The following is a 27,257-nucleotide window of genomic DNA, read 5'->3' as shown; positions in this document are numbered from 1 at the left end:
TGTGCTAGGCATTTTCCTAACTCGTGCTCCCAGGTGGCCCAACAGTCCTTCCTCAGGTTATACAAATCTTGCAAATGATCATTTGCAAGGGTGAGTTGGGAGACTCTGATCCAAAGGGACATGGGGCCCATGGTACTCTGTCTCTTGCTCTGTGCTTTTGTTTTGATGGAACACATCTTTGGGTCCCCTAGGGTCAGGAACAGGGGCCTCACTGCACTGCATGGTAGTCCAGAAGGCCAGTCATTTATCACCAGCATCGAGCCCTTTACAGGGGCAGGACTGGATATAATCCCCTTCTGTGGCCAATGAACAGTGCTGCATCCTACAGCCTCCGTGCCCTCCTATCCTAAGCCCTCTCACCTAAAACATCTGTGTTCTCATCTCAAGAATGAGATATGTTGGGTGCCAGGGTGGCTCAGTGGTTTCAGCCTCTGCCTGCAGCTCAGGTCATGGTCTCACGATCCTGGGATCAAGGCCCACGTTGGGGTCTCTGCTCAGCGGGGAACCTGCTTCCCCGTCTCTGTCTGGCTGCCTCTCTGCCTACTTGTGACCTCTCTCTGTCAAATAAATAAATAAATAAATAATCTTTAAAAAAATAAAAACAATGGGGCTATGTCATCAGAAATCACAGGATCCATGCCACTCATGCAGGGACGTGCTACCAATACTCCGCTCACAAAAGGACCTGAGATACTAGCAAGTTCAGACATCATTTTTTTCAATTCTTTGTATGGATACCAAGAACATATTCTCTTTTCCTTTAAGGTTTCTTTCTTTCTTTCTTTCTTTCTTTCTTTCTTTCTTTCTTTCTTTCTCTCTCTCTCTCTTTCTTTCTTTCTTTCTTTTAATTTTATTTCTTTATTTGACAGACAGAGATCACAAGTAGGCAGAGAGGCAGGCTGAGACAGAGAGGGGAAGTAGGCTCCCCACCGAGTAGAGAGCCCGATGCGGGGCTCGATCCCAGAACCCTGAGATCATGACCTAAGCCAAAGGCAGAGGCTGTAACCCACTGAGCCACCCAGACACCCCTTCCTTAAAGGGTTCTTAATTGATTGGTTGATGGATGGATTGAGAGGGAGGCAGGGGAGAGTGGGGAGAAGCAGAGGGAGAGACAGAATCCTCAAGCAGACACTGCCCTATGGACACAGCCCTACGAGGAATGCAGCCTCAGGACATGGAGAGCATGACCTGAAGCAAAACCAAGAGACTTAGGCTGAACCCAATGAGACACTGAGTCACCCGATTCTTTTTCGGACTCTGGGCTCTCTTGTCCCACCTCTTGCAGAAGTCCCTGAGATCTGGGGGCTCATTCTGCCCTCCAAGCCCCAACCCTCCTGGTGGCCACAGCACTGACTCATGTCTCCTCTGATTCACCTCAGGGGAAAAATGGCTCAACGAGGAAGAGGAATAAGACCTTGATAGTATGGAACACTCGTGCCAGTTCATTGGAGGCCATAATAGATTACCTGGTGACTGCCATCATAAAACAAGATCTAAACTATGTTCACATGTTTCTCGAAATACATCGCACCCTTGCTACCACCCAGGAGGTGCTGGGCCTCCTCTTTGCAAGGTGAGCACCCTCCCCTGCCCCTAACTGCTCCGTGGGATTTGGCCAATGCCTGGTTGTGAGACTTGGCAGGACCCCAAGCTTCCCCAAGCTTCCCTTGCTCCTAACTGGGGCAGAGGTATTATAGGGATTCAGTGGGGTCTTGTAGGGAAAGAACACTTGGTAGCCTGCGCCAGTGGAAAAGTCTGCTGTTGGGCCTGTGGGCATGCTCTTTGCTCACTCCTGTGCCCCTCATGATGAAACCTCTGCCTCATTCCTGACTCTCACTGTGATCTTGAGCTGGGCTCCTTTGCCACTGAAAGGGAGATCTGAGATTCCTTCTGGGGTCTGTGTGTGGGTGAATCCAGAGCAGGCAACCCTGAGGGTGAGCAGGGGCCAGGGCAACTCAGATGTCGGTGATGGGCTGGTTGGGGCCCTTTCATTCAGCAAGCATTCAGGAAGCCCCAGTAGGTGGAGGCGATTGTCTCGGAGCTGAATGGGATCCCTGCACAGAACAGACAGCACCCCAGGGCTGCAGGCTAGTCGAGGGTCAGGCGGTGAGAGCCAACATCCACAGACATCTCATGTGATGCCCCCTGGCCTCCTCTAGATTCGGACGCTATTACTCCACGTATGGCGAGGACGGCGGACACCAGGACCAGTGCGACATGTGAGTAAGCTTTGGCTGCTCCAGGAGGGCCTTCCCTCTCCAGCAGGGCAGTAAGGGTACTGTGAGTTCGAGGGGCTACTGGACCTTCACGCACACCTCTGTGATTCCTGCTTTACGGTAAAGGTCTGAGAGCTTCTACTGGAAACTGGGAAGGTGCCCTGTGGACCTGGGGTAGGTGTGTGAGCAGAGGGGCATGGAGGACAGCTTCAACCCCTGAGTGGGTCATGCTCCATCCCTGCCCCCTCCCAGCCCTCTCTCTGCCCCAATTCTGGGACCCAGAACGCAGGATTTAGGAACCATCACACAGCAGTCTGTTGGCACCTGCACTCGGTGCTCAGAGGGGGCTCAGGGAGAGTGGTGACCCAGTAGAGCCCAGGGAGCAGCAGCCATCCCACACCCTGTGGGAGGTGAGTGTCAGTGGAAACAGACCCACTCTCATGGCACCTAGTGACTGGGCAGAGGAGGTAACGGTGGAGGTATGGGGAGGGTCCTGGGAAGGCCTGGCTAGAGACAGAGTCCCTTTGTTCCCTCCTCGGTTGGATCTTCACGGAGCAGAGGCGAGTGCAGTGAGGGTAATTAAGAGGCCAGGCACCACCCCTCCCTGGACACATGCAGTTGAATTCAAGTGGCTCGTGGGCAAGGAGACAGACTGAGGAGTGTGTCCAGCTCCCCTAAAAAGTCCAGAAATGCTCACCCCATTGATCAAGGACTCCCACTCCCAGAGGCTTTTAGCCAGCCCACCGTCTGGGAGCAGGCCTGTCTCAGGCAGGACTGCCAGGTCGCAGGTGGACAAGGAGTCTGACTGGTCTCAGACAGGAGCTGGAAGCCCAGGGGCCCAGGTTCCCACATAGGTTCCCTGGGATATTGGTTTGGATGCGTACCCTGTCCTCTGACTTCTCTGCCTCTATGTCTGTCCCCAGGGCCATCTATGCCATCCTGGATATGTGGGTGGAAAGGTATCCAGGGGATTTTGTGCAGCCTCCAGAGTATCCCAACTTGCATGCTCTACTGGCCTACCTGCAGGTCAATGCACCTGGCTCGGACCTGCTGCGCCGTGCCCAGCTTCTGCTGCCAGAAAGGCAGCGCACTGAGACCACAGAACCAGAGGCTGGGGGTGAGGAGGACTGGGGTTGACTGATGTGGGCCTGAGGAGGAGGCAGGGTGGGCCACCCTGAGGAAGCCTCCATAGATTGTAGTTGGGCCGAGAGGAGTGAGTTATCTCAGATCCCTGTCCCCATGGGCTTCTGTTGGGGACACCTTCCAGGGGCTGGGTCTTGAACACAGGCCATGCTGAGTGGTGGGGAAAGGGAAAGGCGAGAGGGAAGTCAATCAAACTGATGATGCTTTCTCTTCTTGGAGCTACATCACCGGCCCCAGAGCAAGATCAGGATGTGTCTCGGGAAGTTGTTCCAGCAGCCACTCTGGCACCCGCTGCACCTCTGGGGCCTGAGCTGGTCCCCGCCATCCCTGCTGCGGCTGCTCACTATGGGATAGGAAGACCAGTGACCCCCCCTGACCCGTTGGGGCCAGGGCAGATGGTCGTCAGGGCCCTCGTTCACTTCTCTGCCACGGAAGAGCCACAAGGCCTTTTGACTTTCCTGGATGACCAGCAGGGTCCTGCCACCGAGCTGCCGCCCCCTGCCTCCGTGGAGCAAGCAGGCTCGGCCCCCGAGCTGCCGCCCCCTGCCTCCGTGGAGCAAGCAGGCTCGTCCCCGAGCTGCCGCCCCCTGCCTCCGTGGAGCAAGCAGGCTCCGCCCCAGAGCTGCCGCCCCCTGCCTCCGTGGAGCAAGCAGGCTCGGCCGCAGAGCTGCCGCCCCCTGCCTCCGTGGAGCAAGCAGTCTCGGCCCCAGAGCTGCCGCCCCCTGCCTCCGTGGAGCAAGCAGTCTCGGCCCCCGAGCTGCCGCCCCCTGCCTCCGTGGAGCAAGCAGTCTCGGCCCCCGAGCTGCCGCCCCCTGCCTCCGTGGAACAAGCAGGCTCGGCTCCCGAGCTGCCGCCCCCTGCCTCCGTGGAGCAAGCAGGCTCCGCCCCAGAGCTGCCGCCCCCTGCCTCCGTGGAGCAAGCAGGCTCCGCCGCAGAGCTGCCGCCCCCTGCCTCCGTGGAGCAAGCAGTCTCGGCCCCAGAGCTGCCGCCCCCTGCCTCCGTGGAGCAAGCAGGCTCGGCCCCCGAGCTGCCGCCCCCTGCCTCCGTGGAGCAAGCAGGCTCGGCTCCCGAGCTGCCGCCCCCTGCCTCCTCCGTGGAGCAAGCAGGCTTCGCTCCAGAGGAGCACCTCATGCTTGCTACAACCAGAAAGCATGTCTTTCCCATCCCCCTCATTGCTTTTTTTGTATTTCTTCTCTTTTGTGTGTATGTATATAATTACATACTAGATTTAATTAAAGATAGAATTTGAGTTTACATAACATTTTACTCGCATTCTTTGCAGTGGGATATGGAGGTCTCATTAGGTCCATTCAGGGTGTTGCACAACCATGTCGTTCTATGACGTTTCCATCGCAGAGACACCGGCGCTCCTCATCGCTCACTGGTCTGTCCCTCACCCAGTCCCTGTAACCGCTGCTCTGCTCTCTGTCTCGGCCACTTCACCTCGACTTGGATTTTCCTCTGCTGGAATCCTACAATATGGCCTTCTCTGTGTGTCTGCAGAACATAAGAGTGATTCCCCTCTTCAAACTTTGTTATACAAATAACATTTTATTACATAGGAATATTCCTGAAAGAACAAAGATCACGGGAAGCCCCCAAATGAACTATTTTCATTCTGAGCTAGGTTTCCCATTTAGAAGCATGCCTTGAAAAGCAGAAACCATGAGAGAAATGTCTGGGTCCATGAGACACCTTTACATGCTTTCATTTTTCTGGATAGTCTACGTTTCAACTATTCTAATGGGCATGTTATCAAGTATTAAAATTATATCTAAATATTCTCCTCTTGCTAACAAGTTAGGTCATAAAAGAGTTCTTTAGGCTTTATCCAGACTATGTTTATTTAGTAAATAATGATTTAAAGATGAAAAAAAGAAGGCATGTTCCTTCTACCAATGAATAATCCCCTATAATACACGGCATCCTTCTTCTCTGCCTTACCCTTTAAATGTAGTGTGTGTGTGTGTGTGTGTGTGCACGCGTGTGTGCACATGTGCTCACATGTACGTGACAGAGTGGGGCAGGGAAGGTTCCGGGGCTGTGCTCTTGTTCTTATGTCCCCTCAGTGCACAGACACTGTCGCTCTGTCCCCTTGGGCATTCTCAGTGACAGCATTCAGGAAACCCCTCTGTTGAACAACTAATTCATTTCCAGTTCTTTGACTCTCATAATGTAAGCAATAAGCACGTCTGTGCCATAAATGTCTGTTTCTTTAGGAATGATTCCTGTAAACACCAACACTGGAACACGCTTTACCCACATTTTTAGGGGACTGGCTGCTGGCTCCTTTATGCTGTCTTCATTACGAAGAAGCATTGCTTTGGAGGGATCCAGGATTCTATAGATGAGACCTGAAATCATGAGGAGGACAAGCCAGCAGTGATGACGTCGGGGCCCTGGGAGTGACCATAGAGCATTGGGGAGGCTGCCCACAGCGCCCTCATATGTCCTCTCCCAGATGTTCCCCTGCCCCGTGTCCTGGAACACACCTCACCCATGCCCTGTCTGGTGACACGCTCCAGCCACTCCAGCCCCCCGGGCTCAATCACCCAGACTCTCACTGGAGCAACCAGACCCTGCTCCAGGCCAGCAGAGGGGCACAGGCCAGGCCACTCCTCTCGGCTTGCTCCCTGTCCTTCCTGGCTGAACCCCATCCTCTCAGGGACGAACCTCCAAGGACAGTGCCGGTCAGTGGGTGACAGACAAGTGTTCATGCAGATGGAGTTTTAGTGGCAACAGCAAGAGCCACATGAACTGTGTGAGCAAGAGAGGCCTTTACAATGCACGTCGGCTGCTCATGGAAGCTGCAGGATGGACAGAGCCTCAACCAGGGCCTTTGGCACTGGACAGAGCTCATCCACACCCTCAGGATCTTCTGGCTGTGACCCCCTGACCCTGCCAACCCCAACCTTGGTATCCCTCAAGTTAAACTTGTGTGAGAGAGGGGGCCGGGCTTCCTGCTGACACCCCTCCTCTCCCACAAAGTCGGGTAAGGGGGAGTCCCCTTGATCTGACGCTCTAATAGAGGTCGTAGTTAGTAACTCCTGTCTTGTCCTCCAGAAGATGGAGTTAACCAGGCACACAAGATAGGTCCTCAGAGAGAGGACATTTGGGGCTCTCCCTGGAGGAAGAGAGAGAAACACCAGCGAGTGGGACTCAGTGAGAAAGGGGAGCTCTGAGCACTAGGGGAGGGGCTGCCATGGGCTGTGCGCTGCCTTACTGGTCAGGGGCTCAGGCTTCGTGTTGGCTTGCAGGGAGTGCCCAGGCTTCATCCCACCAACAGGTCCATCAAAAACCAAACTGACCTCCATCAAACATTTTCAACCCCAGCCACGAAAAGGCTCTGGGGCCCTGGCAGTCAAGGAGTCCTAAGACGCTATGTACCAATGGTTCCACGGTGGGGGAAAAGTGGGACAGGCGTGATGGAACTGGGGGCAGCTCATTTCCCTGCTTTGGGGAGAAAGAGCCCCATCACAAGGCACCCCAATATTTGTTCTAAAAACAGGTGGCAGCACAGCGGGCTCCAACTTGCCAGTCTCCACACGGAGGACTGCCCATGTCCAGGACACTAGCTCTGGGGGACGTCCTGCCCCAGGGCTGGCCTGGGTCTGATGGGTGAGCACCAGTGTAGTGGGATCCCATACTGGCGGGCAGGAAGGCTTTCTGGAAGGACGACTGGGTCAGAGGACTCTGGATTGCCAGGCTGAAGGGACACAGTAGGGTAGAGGCCCAGAGCCCACGACGGCAGCATGCTCCCAGGGGGCTACTCTGAGCAGGTCAAGCTGAGGATTACTGAGTATCTTTTGAGAGCATGAATCATGACAGTCAATCCCCCTAACAAGCCCATGAAGAAGGGCGAAATGCTGTCTCTGTTGGACTCCGAAGGAAACCAAGGCTTTAAGAACCTGCCCCTCTCCATGCTCCCCATTGAGTCATAGGCAGGATTTGAACCCAGGGCTTGGCAGGCTTGTGGGCCCGACCTCACAAGAAGGTTGCGTCCAGATGCTTCAGAAGGGACTTCTCAACTCTGAGGTTCCATGAGCCTTTGTACCCAGGGAGAAGCCTCCTCCTGCCCAGACGCAGGCTGGTGGGACTGGGAGAGTCCTCAGTGCCAAGTCACAGCGTCGTCAGACAACAGACCCAGGCCAAGCCCCAGTCAGAGGTGGCACCACTGCCCCTTGAGTTCAGGGAGGTCTCCAGGCCAGGGGTTGGATGTGGAATTTTGTTTCCAGCGAAACAGACTGCCCGACAACAGGGACGTTTTTTCCCAGCTGAAAACATCTCCCTGTTGAGAGAACATTCCTGGAGAGGTGACTGGCTGTAAACACATCCCTCAGTCGGTCCACGTCACAGGACCTGGGAACCTGAGAAGCATGCCCGGCAAGGCCAGGAGTCAGCGCCACATAGCACAGACTCTCTGTGTCAGTCTAACATCCCTGCCTGGGGTAAGCCCCTGGCGGGCCTTGGGTGGGCCGTGGGGCTCCTGGCACAGACTAGACCAGAGGTGACTCTAGCAAGAGTTTGACAACCAGCTTTCCAGGGGTGCAGCCTGGGCTCTGGTCCCACCACCTCTCCACACCACACACCCCTCTCCTGGGAAGGGTCTTACCTCCAGCTGCTCCTACTTCTGCTCACCTCCACTGTTCCTACTGGGTTTCTTGGCACTCCCATCACTTGTACTGAATTCCTGCTCCCAATTACAGGGTTGGATGGGGTGATGGACGGCACAGCTGGTTGCAGAATTGTGCACCTAGAGATTTTTATCTGTTTGGGTCGCCTGTGAGGACCAAGAATGAGCTAATTTCCTTGTCACCATCCAACATCTGACATGGCCGGGCAGCAAGGAGAAGACTGAACCTGCCGCCTGGCGGGCCAGACCCTGAGTTGCCTCAGCCCATTCCCTGACGGCTCCAGCCGCTGGAAGGAAGGTCCGATCCATCCCAGCTGCTTGACAGTGAGAACTGTGCTCCAGGCATGATTCTTTTCACGTCATCTCATAGATGGGATTTCCTGCTGTCAAGAAGTACATGTGGGGGACACCTGGGTGGCTCAGTGGGTTAGGCCGCTGCCTTCGGCTTAGGTCATGATCTCAGGGTCCTGGGATCGAGTCCCGCATTGGGCTCTCTACTCAGCAGGGAGCCTGTTCCTCCTCTCTCTTTCTGCCTGCCTCTCTGCCTACTTGTGATCTCCCTCTATCAAATAAATAAATAAAATCTTAAAAAAAAAAAGTACATGTGGAAAAGGGCTTCCTAGAAACATCACGTGTCATTGACAAAAATGCCCATTCTCCAAAAGTGCGACCTGCTGGACCTCCCCTCCTGTGGTCAGATGACACGGGGCCTGGGGCCTTCGGGGGCGAGGAGCAGGCACAAGTCTATCCCCCTCAAGTTTCGTGGCTATTCTGCCAGAAGCCGGCCGACCCTCTCCTTAGCCCATGTGTGTGTAAACTCCATGTGGTCACAGCCTCAGGGCCTGCCTTGGTCAAAACCTTGCCCACGGTGGTTTGTGGACACATAGTGGGCAGTGGGGAGCCCCGAGGGACTGACAAAGCTCAGTGTAAGTAAAACCCCAAGAAGAAGACAAATGGGCAAACAAAACCCCAAGATCACGAGAGAATCCTCAGCCCCGGTTTCCTGCCTGCGGCCCCAGCCTGTCCTGTCTCCGTTTTGTGTCCGTGCCTCGTTTCCTTCACTTTGGCCCCTGCACTCTGCTGTTTGGTTTTGCTTCCCCGGCCTGAAAACGACACTGCTTTGCACCACGCCTTCGTCCTTTCCTGGATCTCCTTCCCACAGCTCTTTTCTGCTGCATTTTGGCCAGGTTTGCAAGGGGTCGTGGCTGAATTTCAAAGGTCTGACCGCGTACTCCCCCCCCAGGGGAACGGGGCAGCCTCTGGTTCCTTCATTTCCATCCTTCTCTCTTCTCTGTCATATCTGATCCCCCCACACCAGCCCTGTGGGGCTGCTCACTTTACCCCAGTGCTCGCTTACACCTCCCCCAGCGGCCCTGCCCCAGATCTCGGGCTCCTCAGAACCCCCCCAACATACCCCCATGGAAGGCCCACATTAGTTCCCCCTGAGCTTTGTTCTCTTTTCATGTTTATTTGCTTGTTTGTTTGTTTGTTTTTATCCTACTACACCTTCTCACCTGGGTGAAAGTTCTCTGGGTAATTTGAGGCCAGGCACCAGGACTTTGCTGTTTCTCAGGCCTCTAAGTTCCCTGACCCGGGGACGGTAGAGATCAGGGCTCAGCCTCCGTGGGCGACGAGCCCCCTGAGAGCAGCTCGTGGTTTGGGCCCCACCTGCAGCCTCGGCCTTCCTGCCCTTCCTGCACCTGCTCCCCCCGGCCCCGCCCATCTTTCTCTGATGGGCTGAAGGCAGGGCTGGTCCCACAGACTCATGCCTCGCTGCCCTGTGTGTCCCACTCAGCTTCACGCCTCTTCCCGGCCCATCTTTCTGCCCAGGAAAGCCCTCTGCATTCTAAGATTTCCACGAGCCTCCCCAGCTGAGAGCCCTCCCCTCTGACCCCGGGCTGGCACCCAGGATCCTCCCCACCAAGAACACAAGGAGCGAAGGGGGGCGGTGGGCAGGAGTGGCCGTGCCCTGGGGGATCGGGCGGGCCTACCAGGGCAGAGATCAGAAGGGACACAAACCACGCTTCCGCATCAAGGCAGGTGTCTTCCAACTTTTAAGATTGTGTACCCCTCAATAAAGAATTAGGAGCACTCACCCCTCAAAACCTATACACGAATCTATAAATTACACATATGATTCAACTAATATAGAGATTGATTATAAGAGAAAATGTGAAAATAGAAGAAAAAGATTAAATAAATATCGACATGGTTTTAGTTTAAGTATTAATTTTTTCTCTCTAATCTATTTATTTTTTAATTTAACTTTTTTAAAGTCCTCTCTATGCCCAGCGAGGGGCTCAAACTCACAACCCCCAGATGGAGAGGCACAGGCCCCACCGACGGAGCCAAAGTATTTATTAATAGGTTTCAGTCAAAGCAATTTGATTGGCTAAACATCAATTTTTGTATAAACCCCATTTTTGTATTTGGTGATACAGTATCTAGAAGTGGTTCTAGAATCTCGTTTGTGCTGGTACTTGGTTGTCACACGTCCCTGTGTCACCTCCGCGTCCGTCCACCAATTATAGTTTGTTGTTTTGGTTTAGCTACAAGAAATTCCATCTCCTCTGACGTCTGTCTATCTTTCATGCTGATTAAAAGCTCTTGCAATTTTACCTGTTGGACAAATGGTTTCAAAACACTGTGCAGGAGATTGCCTTGTAATTAGAAAAGTCTGTTTCAACCTGAAGGGTGCACGCAGGAGAGTACCTACACGCTGCAACTACAAATCGAACCTTTTCAACAACAACAATGCCATAATGGAAAGATATTTCCAAGCATCTCATTTGCAAAATGCTATCCCATATGTTTTCTCTCAGGGAAAAGTAAACAAAGAAAGAAAGAAGAAAGAGAAAGAAAAAAGAAAGAAAGAAAGAAAGAAAGAAAGAAAGAAAGAAAGAAAGAAAGAAAGAGAAAGTAAGCAAAGAATTGTGCTTCCACTTACTGTTAAAGCACCTTTTTCTGCAAATGACAGACTCCTTGGCTTTTTTTAAAATAATCACTGGTAGGACACCTGGGTGGCTCAGTTGTTGGATGACTGCCTTCGGCCCAGGTCATGATCCCAGAGTCCCAGGTTCGAGTCCCACATTGGGCTCCCAGCTCCATGGGGAGTCTGCTTCTCCCTCTGACCTTCTCCTCGCCCATGCTCTCCTCACTGTCTCTCTCTCAAATAAATAAATGAAAATCTTAAAAAAATAAAAAATAAAATAAAATAAACACTGGTGTTCTGAGGCCCTCCCTGCTTTCCTTGCCGGGTGGTTGACGAGGGCTCTTCTGGGCAAAGCAGAGGTCTCAGCGGCCCCTTTGTGTCTACTTGTGCGTTCAGTTCTAACCTTGTCCATCTGTAGTTTCTTTGTAGCGATCTTTTGAAAGCCATCTATCACTTTTTTGCAGGTTCCATGTACTTAACATTAAATAATAAAATCCTTTAGTCCCCTTCACCAGACACACACACGCACACACACACTGCGTTAAGTCACAACGTATTAAGAATGGAGATGTGAGGGTTCCCCCTGACACCCTTCTTTGAGGATCACCTTTTTGTAATGGCTTTTCTCATCTACCACCTGACATGTGACTTTGACATGCAGTGTGCCAGCATTTTAATGATTTGTTAATGTTTAAGGTTTTTATTTTTAAGGAGAAAGTGAACAGAGCTCTAGGATTCTCCCCACCATTCAAAGAGAATGACAAGGTGCCCCCCACCCCAGGACCGTTGGGGGAGCCACAGCACCGGTTGGCCATGCATGCTTGCTTCGCTAATTCTCCGGCAGCACGGTGGTTAAACTGTCCCCTCTCACCCAGCCAGCAGTGGTGACAACAAAGGCTCAGGGTGGACATCCCAGATCAGACATCTGACCATGTCGCCCTCTGGAACCACTTCCAGTTTCTCGTGGCTGACTGAATAGAACCTAGATTCCTCAGTCTGTCTTACATCTTACAGGAACCACCACCCACTGTCTGCACCTGCCTCTGAGCCTTCACCCCACCCGCCTGCCCCACCCCCGGACTTGTCCTCATTCCTCCCTTTGCTCCTGCCCTTCCCTGAAGCCCTGCACCCTGTACCTCTTCTCTGCCAGAGCAAGTTCAAGTTCTCACTGCCTCCCGCGACCTTTCCTGATGGCCCATGTCCCTCATCCCTGTTTCTGCAACACTTTAACCATCGCTCCATGAAGATGTCCCTGCAGACCTGAAACAGGCTCATGTGCCTCCCTCTTCTCTGCGCTGCCCTTACTGAGCTAAACAGCGTGGGCTGGCGGGTGTGTCTGTAAAACAGACTTTAGTTTGTAATGAAAGGGACATCTCTCCTGCGCCTGCTCTCCCAGACTTCTGGCGCCTGTTATGGTGGTGATGATGTTTAAGCTGCCTGCGGGGGAGGGGGCTGAGGTGGCTCATGGTGGCTGTTCGGGGTCATTCCCCTTCCCTCTCTCACTGTCCCTCTCCTTTCCAGGGCGGAGGAGGAGGAGGAAGAGGTGCGGGGCTTCATCTTTGTGGGATTTCGACCCACGCGATGACAGCCCTGACCCAAAGCTTGTGACTTCTGAGTAGTCTGGAGGAAGGCAGCAAGCGGAGGAACCTGTGAGCTTTTTCTGCCAACTGGAGCAGCCGAGCATCAGAATCCGGGGCCGGGGGGCGGGGAGCTTGGTGCATGCCAAATGCTATCCCGGGAGCCAAGGTTCACTGTGTTGCCTTCTCAGGCACTCTGGCAGCTGGAGGGAGCGCCCTCTCACTTGTGCCCGGTGTTTGCAGTCCCCTGCCCCATGCAGACTCCGGTGGGGCAAACATCTTATAACCTGGAAGGGATATGCACCATATCCCCACCCATGTGGTGCAGAGAGCTCGCATAGCCTGAGTAAACTGGAAAAGCAAGGTGTGCAAACACTGTCGACCTTCCCCATGGGCATTTCTCCGAGAGTAACTAAGACACGAACCCGGCTTGCTCACTGCGCAGAGTTGAGCATCTATGCTATAGGGCTCTTTGAATGTCACTGTTATTGAGGCTTTCATAATTATGTACATTCAAAAGATGTTCAGTGTAATTCTGATCATACTCCTCTAAAAATGCCTCAGATTAAAAGCTTTTGCTGGCTCTTTAGATTGCGGGCCTGCAATTTTAGAAAATGAACTGCATTTTAGCTTTCCATTGAAATTAATAACAACGGTTTCCCAGTTGACTCTGTGAATAGTTAATGGAACAAACAGGATACTTCAGTACACTATGGGTTGGAAAGCCATGTGAGCAAGAGTCTGAGTTTCTAATGGGAAAATAATTCATACAATGCAAACTTTTCTCATGCACACAGTGTAGAAGGTGTTTCTCTGAAATAAACACTGGACTATTTAGCGAATGATGAACTGTACCTCGGTGTGCATGTTACTCTGATGAAAACAGAATTCAGGTAAATCAGCTAGCACCCGGTACTGGGTACTGCCAGAGATCTCCTCGTTTGACAAGGAAGAAACACATTCGGGCGACCTGCTTGTGTATCCCTTATGGAGACTAAGCTGGAAGCGGGGAGGGAAAAAAGTGGGGTCTGGCCTACCAGCCCAGAGCAAACAAACCCTGCAAAGCGAGTATTGTCTTTCCCGTTTCATGGATGTAGAATTCAGCAAAGTATCTTGCCCAGTGGACCTCCCCCACTGGCCAGGCAGCCCCTCCCTGTTGAAGACACCCGGAGGGAGAAGCAGTCTCCGGAGAGGGTGTCTCCCTCCTTCCCCCATTAGCTGCCACTTCCCAGCCCTGCTCTTACCTCCGTGCCCGGTCTTGTACAGCTGGGAAGGGCCTGGAGGGACACTTCAGCTCAGGACATTTAGTTTTGAGTCCTTCCCCACCAAATTCAAACTGCCTGTTTCTGGGGGTAGGGGAGGAGGGGAATGGGCACAGACTGCATCTTTATAAGGTGTCGGCATTGGGAGAAATTCCAAAAATCGGTTAGTCAAGGCACTGGTGGTTAAAAGAAAACTAAGAAAGAGAAAGATGCAAAGAGTTTAAGTAATGCTAAGAAAGACGCATCAGAGACTTCTCAGCCTCTCCTCCCTCAGGAATTCCACCGTGGAAGGCACAATTGTGTCTGCTGGTGGCGTGACGTATGCATCTGTTCACAATCACTATTTCATTCACCCATGATACACTAGAGAGTGAGTGGCATAAAACATTGCACCTAGAACTCCAGTAGAAGATTCTGGAAAAATTAGTGAGAAATGATTATGGACATCCCACATAATGAACATTAGGTTCAGGACAAACACTTTAGTAAGAACTACCCCCACCCTGGCTCCCCACCTGTCTGAGCTGGGGATGATGTGGCCCCCAAGCCCAATCTCCATGACAAATGTGATCTTAAAAAACCAAAGTTTTCTGAGATGTGGAATAAATGTCATTACCCTGTTACGATGTGACATTAACTACTTTTCAGGGCTTCAGGGTCCACTGAGAAGAGACTAACATCCTGAGGGGTAACGTTTTTGGGGTAACCCCATGTGACTTATTATGTCAAAACGGCACAAAGCTATGTGGGGGACCTCAGAGGTTAGATGACCGAGTATCGGGACAAGAAAAAGATCCCGATAAGCTGATAGGGAAAGGATAAGCTTTTAAAAGGTAAATGGCTTCATTTCAGTTCCAATAATTAACTGAGTAAAGACAAGGTAGGGGTCAAGTTGGAAATTCTAGACAGCCACACATCTCACGTGAATTCACGCATCACTCGCTGCTTGTGCAGTTTTCAGCTATATGAACCCCGCTGGAGCAGAGTCTACAGAAAGGGAGGGAGGGGCCCGTGGTCCCTTGTTCTAGGCACATGGCATCTAGCTGTTATGGGATCTGGACCGTGTCCAGCAGGGAGCTCTGAGAGCCTTGTCACCTGAGGTATGATTGAGGAAACCGTAGATGTTTACCCTGGAATAACCCAGGGACACACCCTCTGTCTTCATAAATTTGCAAGGCTATGATCTGGATGAGAGCAGACATAGTCTATGTCTCTCTGGAGGGCTGAGCTGGTGTTCCTGTCGGCAATCCCAGGGAGGCGGACTGGGACTCAGGGTGAGGGGAATGCCTCACAATTCCAGGTGTGTAGCCGGATGTCTGGAAAGTTTCGTGTGGAGACCAGCTGGATGTAGGGAGCAGTCCTCCACTATGGGCAACCTGGACCAGGTGGCCTCTGAGGACCCTTCCAACTCTGAGGTAGTGGCTGGTGCCACTGGGACTGAGCAGACGTTGTCAGGGACCGAGCCTCATGGTCTATGATCTTTGGGTAGCATTTGGGGCTTGCAGAAGGGTTTCTGGTGGGGAATATTTGAGGAAAGAGTGTTGGAGTGCCATTTGTGCTTAAGGTCATATCCACAAAGGTAAAGGCAAAGGCTTCTCCTCCCAACTCCCATTCTTTCTAGAAGGAGGGTAGCATTGACTGAGAAAAGCATGTATAAGACTAAGTTTGTTGTTGTGCGGCCCTTCTGGCAGTCAGCTCCAAGCACTGTTACCAGGGACTACTTTAGGGACAAGAGAATAGCTCGATGCTACAGAGCATTGTGTTGTACGGATGGTCCCTGCAGTGGGGTCCCTCTGCACTTTGTGGGCTGGAGTTGCCTGTATTAGTGGATCTTGGCTAATAGTAAGGGAACCTTGGGCTGGAAGTTCTGCTCCCCAGGGAGGGAGGGTGGGCAGGATAGGAAGGAGTGGGGAGTTGTGGATCACTGAGGCATCCGAGTAGGAGGTGGAGACCAACCTTGAGTTTAGAGGTGAGTGACTTCCCAGAGCTGGGCAGAGTCAGGACCAGGATCCTGTCTCCCGATCCTGAACTGATATTGTCCCCACGTCCTCACTGCGCCCACCACACAGACTGACAGATAAGAAATGGGGTGCTGAGGCCTAGGGGAAGGGTGATCCCAATTAAGATAATTTAAAAAAGAAAGGAATAAGGGGAAGGGAGCCAAGTGCACTTCCTTCCTTTATGGGGTTTTTATCCTCCAGTCAGAGCCCTTATGTTGCCTGCTGCAGTCCTGGGAGCATTGCTGGGCTTTCAGAGGGACAGCCACCATTCTGGTCATTCACATCCCTGTCCGCCCCCCATAGAGCTGGCTACCCCCCTCCTTTCCCTGCACTGGGCTTGCTCCCATGGTGTAAGCATTGCTGCTACTGAGGAGGGAACAGGAGCAGAAGCGGCAGCTGGGCTGGACACGGGGTAGAGCTGGTAAAAGGGACTCTGGAGCCGGACGTGACCCGCAGCAGCTGTCCCCTACACTCAGCCTCCGTTTCCTTGCCCGGTAAGGGCACCTGCTTGACAGGTCCCGTGTAAGAATCCCATGAGCCAAAGCGCTTCGTGGCCCAAAGCATAAAGGGATTTCCTCCTGGTAGAGGGTCACCGGCTTGGCCTCCTGACAAAGGTCAGCAAGCGACACCCACAAGGGCTCCAGGGATGCTGGATTGTCCTGGGGAGTCTGCCTTGCTGTCTCCCCACAGCAACGCTCCCCTCCCTGGCCTGGGGCTCTGAGGAGTCCGCAGCCTGTGCCAGCACGTGTGAACAAACAGTCTCTTGTGACATCCTGCAAATTAGCCTCCCCTTCTGAGCCAGCACGTCTTCTGTTACTTAGCTGAAAGGGACACTGGGGAGAACACGACCTTCGAGCGGGCCAAGAACACCCCTCCGTGCGCACAGTGTGCTGAGCCACACCTTGATTTAAAAGCAAACCAAGATGTTACCTCACAACCTTGTTCTGAGAGTCATCCCAGCGGTGTGCCGCCAAGGGTAATTGATTTCTGACTCACACATGGAGCTCGACTTGTCAGTGGGATGCTGACACCCAGACCCTGGCGGGGGGCACGGCTAGGAGCAGCCCTCAAGGGGAGTGTCTGCTGCTGCCCAAGGGGAAATACTCCCACTGCAGGCTGTCGGTGGGGTGTCCCCGAATGCAGAGTGGAGGGTTGGGGCAAGTAGGACCCGGCTGCAATGGTTTCTCAAACCATTGAGAACTTGGAGAGAGGTGCTCTCCGAGGAACCACGCAGCTCTGACACTCTGTCCTTCTCTGATTTTAAAGCATCCTAAGCATGGTTATTCAGCTCAGTGGTGTACAGGAAAATGGTCCCAAAGACTAGAGGGAGTTCTGGGACAACGTGCATCTTGGTGGTACCTGGGTGCATGAACAGACAGGCGGTACATGTGCAGGGACCTCCTTACTCATTTTCCTGACAGTGGATGTTTTCCAAAACTTTAAAGAGCAGATCATGGAGGAGGACATGTGGGAAAGGGCTTCTGGGTCCCTGTTTGCATTTTGTTTCTCTGCTCCATGGCCCGACAGAAAAATGCCAAACCTTTTTGCTTTTGCCATTGACCGGAGAGCGTGCCCCTCCCCGAGCGGGGGTGCGTCTCAGGGCAGTGAGCGAGGAAGGTGCCAGCCACCGGCTCAACCCGGGGAGCCCATCAGCCGTCGGTGTCAGTGAACCTAGGACTTTCAGCCAGATCATACCCCCACCGCTGATCCAACCTCTTAAACATATTTCGAGTTAGAAAGGGCATTAACAATTGAGGATAATGTTTTTCTAACCTTTAAAAAATGTAAACAGTAAACATAACATTGATAAACAAAAGTGCACAGACCAGAGATGTACGACTTGCTGGATTTCACGCAGACCATACCTGAAGTACCTGCCACAACTGATCTTTCTCTGGTTTTCACAGATGCTGAGCTCCCAAGTTCATGTGCTTTTTAAGCACGTAAGTCCTTTCCTTCCTGAGCACACAAAGTTCTGAACCAGATGGGTTCTACTCCCTGGAGCTTGCTGTTGTGGACACACCAGGCCTGAGAGGGCTGAGAAGGGAAAGTCTCTCTCTGGGTCGGGTATGACAGAGCATTGCTGGAACCCAAGATGGCCAAGGGGCCTTCCAGATCGAAACAGAGCTTCTTCCTGACTGGAAGACCCCCTGGTACGTGGAGACTTTGCACTAGAACCAGAAAAAGATGGAGCATGTGTGGCAGAGGACAGCTCCCACCTTCCAGCATCCCAGAGAGGGAGCTGGTGAAGTGGGGCTGGAGAGAAAGCTCATTGCTCCCCAGCTCCACTGTCACCGCAGGGGGATACAGCCCACCCACGGAGGACAGCCTGCAGCATGGCCAAAGCTTGGTAACTGGGAGCTGATGCAAGGCACGAACAGGTCCCCACATCCCACACCATTTCCTCCCGGGAGCCCTCTACCCCCGCCCTCCACACACCGTGATTGCTTTCTCCTCTGTATTCTGGATGGAATGCTAATGATAAATGCAATTAATCCGGCACACACTGATCATCCACTGCTGGGGTCCCCACCGTGAACAAGACTGGTATTTTCCCCCTGGGACTGGCAGGGGCACGAGGAGCCCATGGGTGCATGCTGCCATGGGTTATCGGGGTCCAGTGTTCACAGAACCCTTCTTTGAGGAGACCATATAAGTCAGTAGGACTCAGTGGCATAAAACAAATGGCAGGAGACAGTCCGGAGACAGTGTGGAAAAGCCCAGGGAGGGGAGGGCTTGGGCACATTCCAGGGACAAAAGGATTTCAGGCAGAGTCTCAGGGAGAACTGAGGGAGTGTGGCTACCCCATCCTGGGGCTGTAGAGGGCTTGACTGCAGAAGGGAACCCTTGCCCGAAGCTGGATTGAGCTTTATTCCAGGGCCAAGGGAACGCCCTCAGAGGCAGGTAGGCGAAGGGATGGCCCATTTGTGGGGAAGGCCCAGAGCCCCAGCGGGGTGGCACAGACCAAACATCGGAGGCGGAGGTCTGCTGGGGGGCCGGGCAGCATGTGTAATCCACCCACAAACCAATCTGAACCAGTGGTTCAGATCTAGACAAACTAAGATCAGCAGGCCTTGCCCCATTTTTGGCATAAATTCCAGATGAGAAAGCATGTGGATGCTTCCATTGTCTCTTGAAAACCTTAAAGGATTCAATTTTCCTCTCCAAAGATTAGAGTTAAAAAAAAAAAAAAAAGTTCCTGTAGATTTTGGAAACACACCTGTTCTGCCCCTCACTTTAAGAAAAAAAAAAAAACTTATCTCCCAATTTTTAAAGATTCTGTAACATTTAACAGATACAAAATAACACATATAAGATTGAGGCATCATAATAAAACAAACACGGTGAACCCACCACTGGGCCTAAGAACAAGAATGTCATCAAGGTCACCAAGATGGTCACCAGTGTCACCAAGGCCCAAGAACAAGAGGGTCCCTCCCTGACTCCAACCCCTTGTCCTATTCATAACCCTGGGGAAACCAGGCTCCTAAATTTTCTTGGTATTAGCTCCTTGTTTTTTATTTAGTTTTATAACAGGAAGTCTAATTTTGAATGATTTGAACTTCATAAAATATAGTACTCTATGTTGGCTTTTCTGAGACTTTTTTGATTCAAATTTCTTCTAAGATTCATCTTTCCTTTTGCCTGTGGTGGATAGACACCATTTTCACTGCTGCATAATATTCCATTGGGTGATCTCATCTTGATTTACTTATCCATTCCCCTGTGATGGACACAATTCAGTTGTTACTCCTTTTTGTCTATTCCAAACAGTGCTACTGTGAACATTCTCCCAGATGCCCCTTGGCATTTTGGTGCAAGAGCAAGAGTGACCTTGGAGCATGAACCTAACAAAAAACTTGCTGAATCCCTACATTGTTTGCTGAGTGGCCGAACCATTCTTATTTGCCACTTCTCCTCTGAACGGTATTTGTTCATGACTTTCACCCATTTTATTGTTGGGTGATATGACTATTTCTTATTGATATTTTATTGTTCTCTAAAATTAATCTTTTTTGATTATAAATATTTTAAAAGCAATTCTTAGCTTATGAATAAATTCTCTATTTTGGAATAATATCAAATTACAAAGTTGCAAAGATAGTACAGGGATTTACCATCCACTCTTCACGTGGTTTTCCCCTAATGCTTACATCTGATATCACCAAGGGCACAACAAAGAAACCAACATTGGAACAGAGTAACCCATTCTCTCCTGATTGGAAAGATACAAGAAATCACCCAGAAGTAACAATCTCAGTTCCCCTGCAAAGCAAAAAAGTCTAATTGCAGAAATGGCAAAACGTACTGCTCCTTGTCGCTTCCCTGACCTCCCCAAAATTCAGTTTTCATGGTGGGAAAATTGGAATAATTCCTACCTCATGGGTTGCTACAAATACAAATAAATATACAAATAATATACAAATAAAATAATGATTACAAAATGCTTTAGCACGAAGACTCACTAACTGCTCCCTGTCCATTTTGTCATTATTAATGTTACAGATAAGCTCATTCCACACTTGCAGCCTGGCCTTCCTTCTCCCTCCTGGCATTGCCACCTCTCCTCCCACCATGACCCCCATCCCCACCCGTGGAGACTGTAGAAGGATTGATTTCCCCTCTAATATAGCACATGTTAGCATAGCATAGGTATCATTTGCACTGATAATTCCCATCCACTGAGGATGTGTTTCCAGAATGCCAACTCCATCTTGTCTATTTTTAAAATATGCTTTTCTAAATTGTGTTAACAATATACACAGAATTTACCTTCTTGGCCATTTTTAAGTGCAACATTTCCGCTGGTGGTGAATATATTCACATGGTTGTGCAACCATCACCACCACCCAGAACTTTTCATCTTGCCAAACTGAAACTATGTCCCCACTAAACAATACCTCCTCGTACCCCCCTCTAGCCCCAACCCCTGGCCACCACCATTCTGCTTTTTGTCTTTATGAATCTGACTACTGTAGGTACCTCATGTAAGTGGAATCATCTAGTATTTCTCTTCAGATGATTGGCTTATTTCCCTTAGTGTGATGTCCTCAAGTTTCATCCATGTTGTAGAACATGTCAGAACTTTGCTCCTTTTTAAGGCTGAACAATATTCTGTTGTATGGATAGACCACATTTGCTCGCCCATTCATCTGTGGACACTTGGGTTGTCTTCACCTCTTGGCTATTGTAAGTAAGGTTTCTGTGAAGTGGGTCTATAGATATTTCTTTGTGTCTCTGCTTTCAATTCTTTTGAGCATACACTCAATGGATCATATGACTTCTAAGAAAGAAAGAAGCTCTGGAGTTTCAGCACAAATCCTCTCTGGGCTTCTTACCCCTTATCATCATCACTGGCAAAGACTCTGTGGCTCCGGGAAGATGGCTTCTTGCCCAACGTGTCCCACACAGGTCGTGAGAGATGATGAACCTGCAGCGTGGCCCATCGGATCCAGCACCCAAGCTCTTCTCATCTCCCTCCCCAAACAGAGTATTCTTGGGGATAATCGATGGGCTCACCAAAACAATGTGTTAGAACATGAATCCACAAGACCCAACACCTTCTAATGCATGAAGGCTAAACAGAAAACATAGTGAAGGAGGAAATTCCATTCACAGAAGCTTTGAAATTGCTTAGAAATTAACCAGTTGTAGTAAATTTCAGGATTTGCTGAAGAAAATTTAAAAATTCTTGAGGGAGAAATAAAGGAAGAATTGAAATTTGAGGTTTGTTTCAGGCTAGGAAGATTCAGAATGATAAAGATCGAGAAGCTCCTCTAGTTCATTACAGATAGAGCACAAAAATGAACTAAAGCAGTGCCTGAGTGGCTCAGTCCTTAAGCGTCTGTCTTCACCTCAGGTCATGATCATAGGGTCTTGGGATTGAGCCCCGCATCGGGCTCCCTGTTAAGCAGGGAGCCTGCTTCCTCATCTCTCTCTCTCTGCCTACATGTGATCTCTGTCAAATAAATAAATAAAAATATTCCTAAAAATAAATAAAATAAAAGATTATAAATTAAAAATTAAAACATTAAAAAATAAAAATAAATAAATAGATAGATAACTAGATAAATAAAGGACATCCTTACGGCACCAAGAGTTTATTAGGAAGTCTCGTCTCACCCACAGCTCTGCAAGAATGTCCAAGGTCCCAGGAAGTGTTGAGTCCCATACTCATGCCCGAGACCCTCCCAGGGAAGCGACACCCCAGAGCGCTTTTGCAGAGCTGCCCCCTCCCTTCTGTGCCCCTTTCCCTCCTCGATGGTGGAAGCAAGCCTCTGGCTATGGCCTACCCTCTGGCCGGCACGGGCTCTCCCCCTGCTCCTGGGGTCCGAGCCTGTGCTGACGAAGACGAGCGCCGTGTGGAGCTGTGGGTGCTCACGGCAGCAAAACTCACCCTGTGGAGAGTTCATGGATGTTTGAAGAAAAGTAGTGCTCGTCTCCGCTCACCTGGGAGGCATTCCAAAGGATGTGATGACCTTGTGTCATGCAAGTCCTCATACCCTAGGTATTCTCCTCCCCCACTGACCCCAAATCTTGAACCTTTGTGAAGTCCCTATCCATGTCTTTCTGATGCAGGAATCGCTGCTCTGCCAAGGTCCTCTAGCCTCTGCTTGAATTCTTCCGTGACAGGGACCTCATGACTCCATGTGTCATTGCCAGTGGTTGCCCCTGCCTTTCTCCCCAAATGGAGCGTAGACACTCAGGAGAGGGGGGTGGCTCTTCACTCATCATCTTTAATACTTAAATGGATATTAGGCAGACACAATACCCCAAATTCTGATGCTTTATTTTTTCCTTTCACCCCACAAAGATTTCGTTAGCATCTGCTTACGTGCCAGGCACTGTGCTAGGAGTTGAGAATCCATCAGTTCCCCAGACAAGAGTCTCCAGCCATCTCTTAGCTTACCTGCTAGAGAGTAGAAGCATAAACAATCAAAGGAGGAAATCATTTACTTTTTCACTTTTCAGTGGTGATGCACGCTAGGAAGGAACAAAGAGCCAGGTGGACGGAAGCCATGCGGGGGAAGGGGGCTGAGACAGGTGGTCAGGGAAAGCCTCACAGGCAGGATACAGGCTCCCGGCTGCTGTCACTTGGACTGGGCACCTGCTGGTTGTCATGAACTTACCCCTTATTTCCTTCTAGAAGTTTTACAGTTTCAGTTCTTTAATCTACCTAAGTCAGTGTTTGAATATGGTATAAGACAAGGGTCCAAACAAAATATTTTGAACATATTTCTGAGACTTTGCTTTTGGAAATAAGAGGAAAAGGTCTGAAATATATGAAAGTTTTAATTTAGGGGGACTGATGACAGTAATTAGCTAGGACACAGTTCTCAAATGGTACTTACTAACATATTCTAGTGTGAGTTTCTCTGTTCTTTTGTTTATTATAGTTGTGAGACACTGATATGGAAACAATCAGTAGTCTAGGGCTAGCTGAAGCTAAAACACAAAATGATTGGGAAGAAGCCAAGTATCAGAGTGCAGGTGATTGCATTCTGTGCCTCTTTATTACAGATAGGTAATGCATGTGGTCAGCTGCTGAGCATACCTTTTAAATCTGTTCGGTCAGAACCATTTAATAAGAATTCAAAAGTATCTATAGCAATTAGATCTCATATGAAATATTTATTAACCTCATTAATTTCTCTAATTTTAGGCTTTGTGCATTCATTGTAGATGAGATACATTAATTGAGACTTGAACAGACTAATTTCAGAGTTTGTTAAAAAATTAAAAATAATTTTTCTAGGTTTTGACCTTTTCTTTTTCCTGGTGTATTGAGTACATTTGTCAACACATTTGAATGATTTTTCTACCTTTGAAAGACATATAATAACATTAAGAAAGCCTTCAAGATTTATTCTGACTCTGGATTTTTTAAATAGTATGGTAGCTATTTACAGAAAGAACTAAAGATTTTAGTAAATCCATTTTGTAGGATACAGAAGGATGATAAAATCTATTAAACATCAAAATTAACTTTCAACTAATGTATATTGTGTTAGTTTTTTTAATTGTAAAGGGTTTTGTGTTATGAAGTTGTTTGGTATGGTTTTAGTCTTTCTCTCTCTTTTTTTTTTTTTAAGATTTTTATTTATTTATTTGACAGAAACACAGCAAGAGATGGAACAGAAGCAGGGGGAGTGGGAGAGGGAGAAGGAGGCTTCCCACTGAGCAGAGGGCCTGATGGGCTCAATGCAGGGCTTAATCCCAGGACTCTAGGATCATGACCTGAGCTTAAGACAGACACTTAACACCTGACCTACCCAGGCACCCCTGATTTTAGTCTTTCTAAATGTGACAGCTGACTGAATTTTCACTATGTATAGTTTGGGTTCACCAGAGGCATAATAAATCAAACTTAGTCCTGGAGAAAACAAAGTAGATTATTAGGTAGTTCTCAAAATGTTTATTCATAGTACACCATTCCCTATGCTCCATTAAAAAAATTACTCTTTTGGTTATTTGAACCAAAAGAAAATAATTCTGTTAATTAAAAAACAAAGAAATTACTCTTGAAGTATACTAGGGTTTATGAAAGGAAATCTTTCTGGAAGATAAAGCTTAATGTTCTTCAAAATAATATTTCTAATTCATTTTTAAAATAGTAATATTTCTTTTTTAAAGAATATTTTTCTATCTGATAACTCCTAGGAAGCATATGGTCTATCTGTTTGATTTGCCTTGTTGCATACATTATCAAGACCATTGGGGTATAAGAGTACATTAGTTTCCTTTTTTCTTCTAACACTATTTTTTTTTTTGATTATAGGAATGCTAGGTGTAGAAAATTTAGGAAATACTAAATTATGCAAAGAAAATAGAAAATGGCTAATAATGCCACCAGTTAAAATGCTTTTAAAATCATTTATTCAAATATTTGAACATCTGCTCTGTACTTTGTACCATTCTAGATATTTGAGATATGAAAGTGAATCACAGAAGTTCTTGTTCTCAGAAATCGAGATGAATCAGGTAATCATTTTATCGTAATTACTATATTTTGATACAAATATGATATTTAAATAGTAAAACTTGGGCATAGAATCTCATGGCAAGGTGTTAGTGTAATTATTATTTTACATTATAGGTAAAGAGTAGTCTCTAGTGAAAAATAATAGCCTATTTGTGATTGTGCCGGGCCTGAGATAGTTAAGTAATGATTATGTATTGGGCCTCCCCCCAACACTGGCTATTTATTGAATGCCTGTTATGTGCCGGGCGCTGTTCTGGATGGCAACAATATAGCAGAGAACAAGACAGGGGGGATCCTTGTTCCTAAGGAGTTTACATGCTGTGGGGGCTGGGAAGAGAGAGAAACAATGAACAGGTAAGCAGATTAATGTAAAGGATAATGACATGCCTGGAAGAAAACAAGATGATAAGGTCAGATCTTAATAGTCTGTTACACTGGTGCCTGAAATCTACAGCTGGTCTTCACATTTCCTTTCAGCCATGAGTTTGTCTTCCTCACCAGGAAAACTTTTAGTTAATGCTGCCACAGAGAAACAATTAGTGGCATCTCTGGTTCCTGCCCTTTGCCTTATCCTTTCCTGGAGGTTTCGTCCTAAGTGAAATTGCTAAACAGCAAAAGTAGGAAGGAATTTAGAGGAGAAGCAAGGCATCGGGCAAGTCAGTTCTCAGATAATGTCTTTTTTCATGAAGCTGAGAGTTTGTTGAGTTTGTACCTGTCAGTATCTCAGCAGAAATTACTATTCGTATGTTCTGAGTCAACAAAAACAAACCCTACCAGTTATTAGGAGGGAACAAGTGCAAATGATTTTATCAATCCTTACAGAATTTGCAGCTTTATTGTCAAGTTTCTCATATCTCTTCCCCAAACTGTCATCTGTGTCACCTTATAAATAACTCCTCATTTGTAACTTAGCTGATTAAACATCTTTACAATTGATGTCTAGGACTTTTGTTCCCTGCTTTCTTTGGTACATAAGACTTTGGAGTGTGACTCACGACTCATCAGTTGACGTTGTGATGCATTTTTAGAAACAAAGAATGCAACAGCAGATTTCCCTTAAGCAGCAGGAGTGGAAGTGAATACAGGAAAATTCAGATGCGCCTATCTTTGTGGGTGTTATTACAGTTGCATGTTATCTTGATTCTTGGAAGTGTGTTACAACACCGGACATTTCAATGAGTTTGAATAGAATAGGTATAAACTGTGTATGTGTCTTGCAGCAGAATTCTTACATTTTTATTATGTGGTAACCGCATTTCTCCCATTTTTACGGTATGCACTCACTTTGCAGATAATACAATACTTAATATTTAGGCTTGTGTCTTACTTATTTTTGAAACGAGACAATGAGGAAAAAGCATCTTGGGCACACCACTTCACTTTTAGTACTCCATAATATTGTTATTTCTGATGACAATGTCTGGTTGGCTTACTTTGCTTTTTAATTTTAGCCATGTATAATCCTAGCCAAGCCGGCTATGTTCTACTTTATTTCCCTTAGTACATCCTTCTACCATGGTATACTTCAGTACACTTTAAAGTCAGCCTGGGCAGGGGCACCTGGCAGGCTCATTTGGAAGAGCATGTGACTCTTTTTTTTTTTTTTTTTTGACTCCTGATTTTATTATTCAATTTCTCTTTTCTATTTAAAGTAGTCTTCAGTGGTTGGGAAGCCTGGCCTCCCAAGACCAGAGTCAGTTGGAGCTGGTTGTTGTTGGAAGGGGTTGGGGTGGGGACAGGGAAGGGGCAAGGAGACCCTGCTCTGTTGGCGGTCCTGGGTGGAGAAGACGAACTGCACTTCATAGAGCCTGGGGTGTGGTGGGAGGGGGATGAGGCAGGAGCAGCAAGCTGGGGAGATGGGACCCAGCTCAGTCCCCAGCTTCATTCTCTTCTAATGTTTCCCCACTGGAGGCATTCTCTGCAGTCTTGGAGACCTTCTTTTTTTGCTTTTTCTGGGTTTTCTCACTTGCAGAACTCTGGAGGAAGGCCTTCAGCTCTGCATCTTGGACCTCCATCTCAGACTTGTAGAGGTCAGGTTCAAAGGGACCACTGGTTATCCACATGGGGCCATTGGGCATGAGCAGGACTGTAAATATCAACTGGGCAACAGATTCACTCTCCTTCTCATAGAGAACATTAAATGGCTGCCGCAGTTCATGTTTGGCGCACTCCACCACACCCATCCGGGCCTTCTTCTCGTCTTCAAATGCTCTTACAGTAAATGGCATGGCATCAAAACACCTTTCAACCTCACTGAAGAAGGCACATGAAGTTTTCATTTTCAGGCCATACTGTTTAGAAGGGTCTCGTTTGTAAATGGTGGTTCTCTGTCCCGCATCCTTGGCCTTGGCCTCTCCTGAGCTGACAAGAACATCCACGGCATATACTTCATGTACCTCAAATTCAGCTTTTTCATGGTCTTTCTTCTGCTGGTCTGTGGGATTCTTGATAATTGTTTTCTCTCCATCGATGACATGCTGCTTCAACTGATGAGACAACATACCTTGTATT

At 48.9% G+C, this 27,257-nt stretch overlaps 2 protein-coding genes and 1 pseudogene across 4 annotated transcripts in view; 2 read left to right on the top strand and 1 right to left on the bottom strand.

Moving 5' to 3' along the window:
• Positions 1–2,928, top strand: part of LOC309857554 (ral guanine nucleotide dissociation stimulator-like) — a 265,178-nt gene extending 262,250 nt beyond the window's left edge. The window contains exon 4 of one of the 2 annotated variants that reach the window (XR_014307766.1): positions 1,380–1,663. Coding sequence is in view for 1 of the 2 variants with exons in the window: in XM_082750277.1 (XP_082606403.1) it covers positions 1,380–1,577 (198 nt within the window). In the remaining variant the exon portion in view is untranslated. Of the gene's footprint in view, positions 1–1,379 lie in introns of both variants that reach the window. The other variant, XM_082750277.1, reaches the window with a different exon arrangement.
• Positions 2,929–3,050: 122 nt separating this feature from the next.
• Positions 3,051–4,769, top strand: LOC309857552 (uncharacterized protein; the record flags this gene model as incomplete). The annotated part of the gene is made up of 3 exons (XM_082750275.1): positions 3,051–3,333; positions 3,579–4,319; positions 4,642–4,769. The coding sequence occupies exons 1-3, from the start codon at positions 3,093–3,095 to the stop codon at positions 4,767–4,769; spliced, it is 1,110 nt and encodes a 369-aa protein (XP_082606401.1). The 5' UTR covers positions 3,051–3,092.
• A 21,569-nt stretch (positions 4,770–26,338) lies between these two features.
• LOC309857548 (proliferation-associated protein 2G4 pseudogene) lies at positions 26,339–27,251 on the bottom strand (annotated as a pseudogene). The gene has a single exon. The product of its transcript is annotated as a proliferation-associated protein 2G4 pseudogene (transcript).
• Between the last annotated feature and the right edge of the window lie 6 nt (positions 27,252–27,257).

The sequence above is a fragment of the Mustela nivalis genome (genome assembly GCF_964662115.1).
Source record: "Mustela nivalis genome assembly, contig: HAP1_SCAFFOLD_888, whole genome shotgun sequence".
NCBI lineage: Eukaryota > Metazoa > Chordata > Mammalia > Carnivora > Mustelidae > Mustela > Mustela nivalis.
The sequence above is the reverse complement of the archived record's forward strand: the minus strand, read 5'-3'. Positions and strand labels throughout refer to the sequence as shown.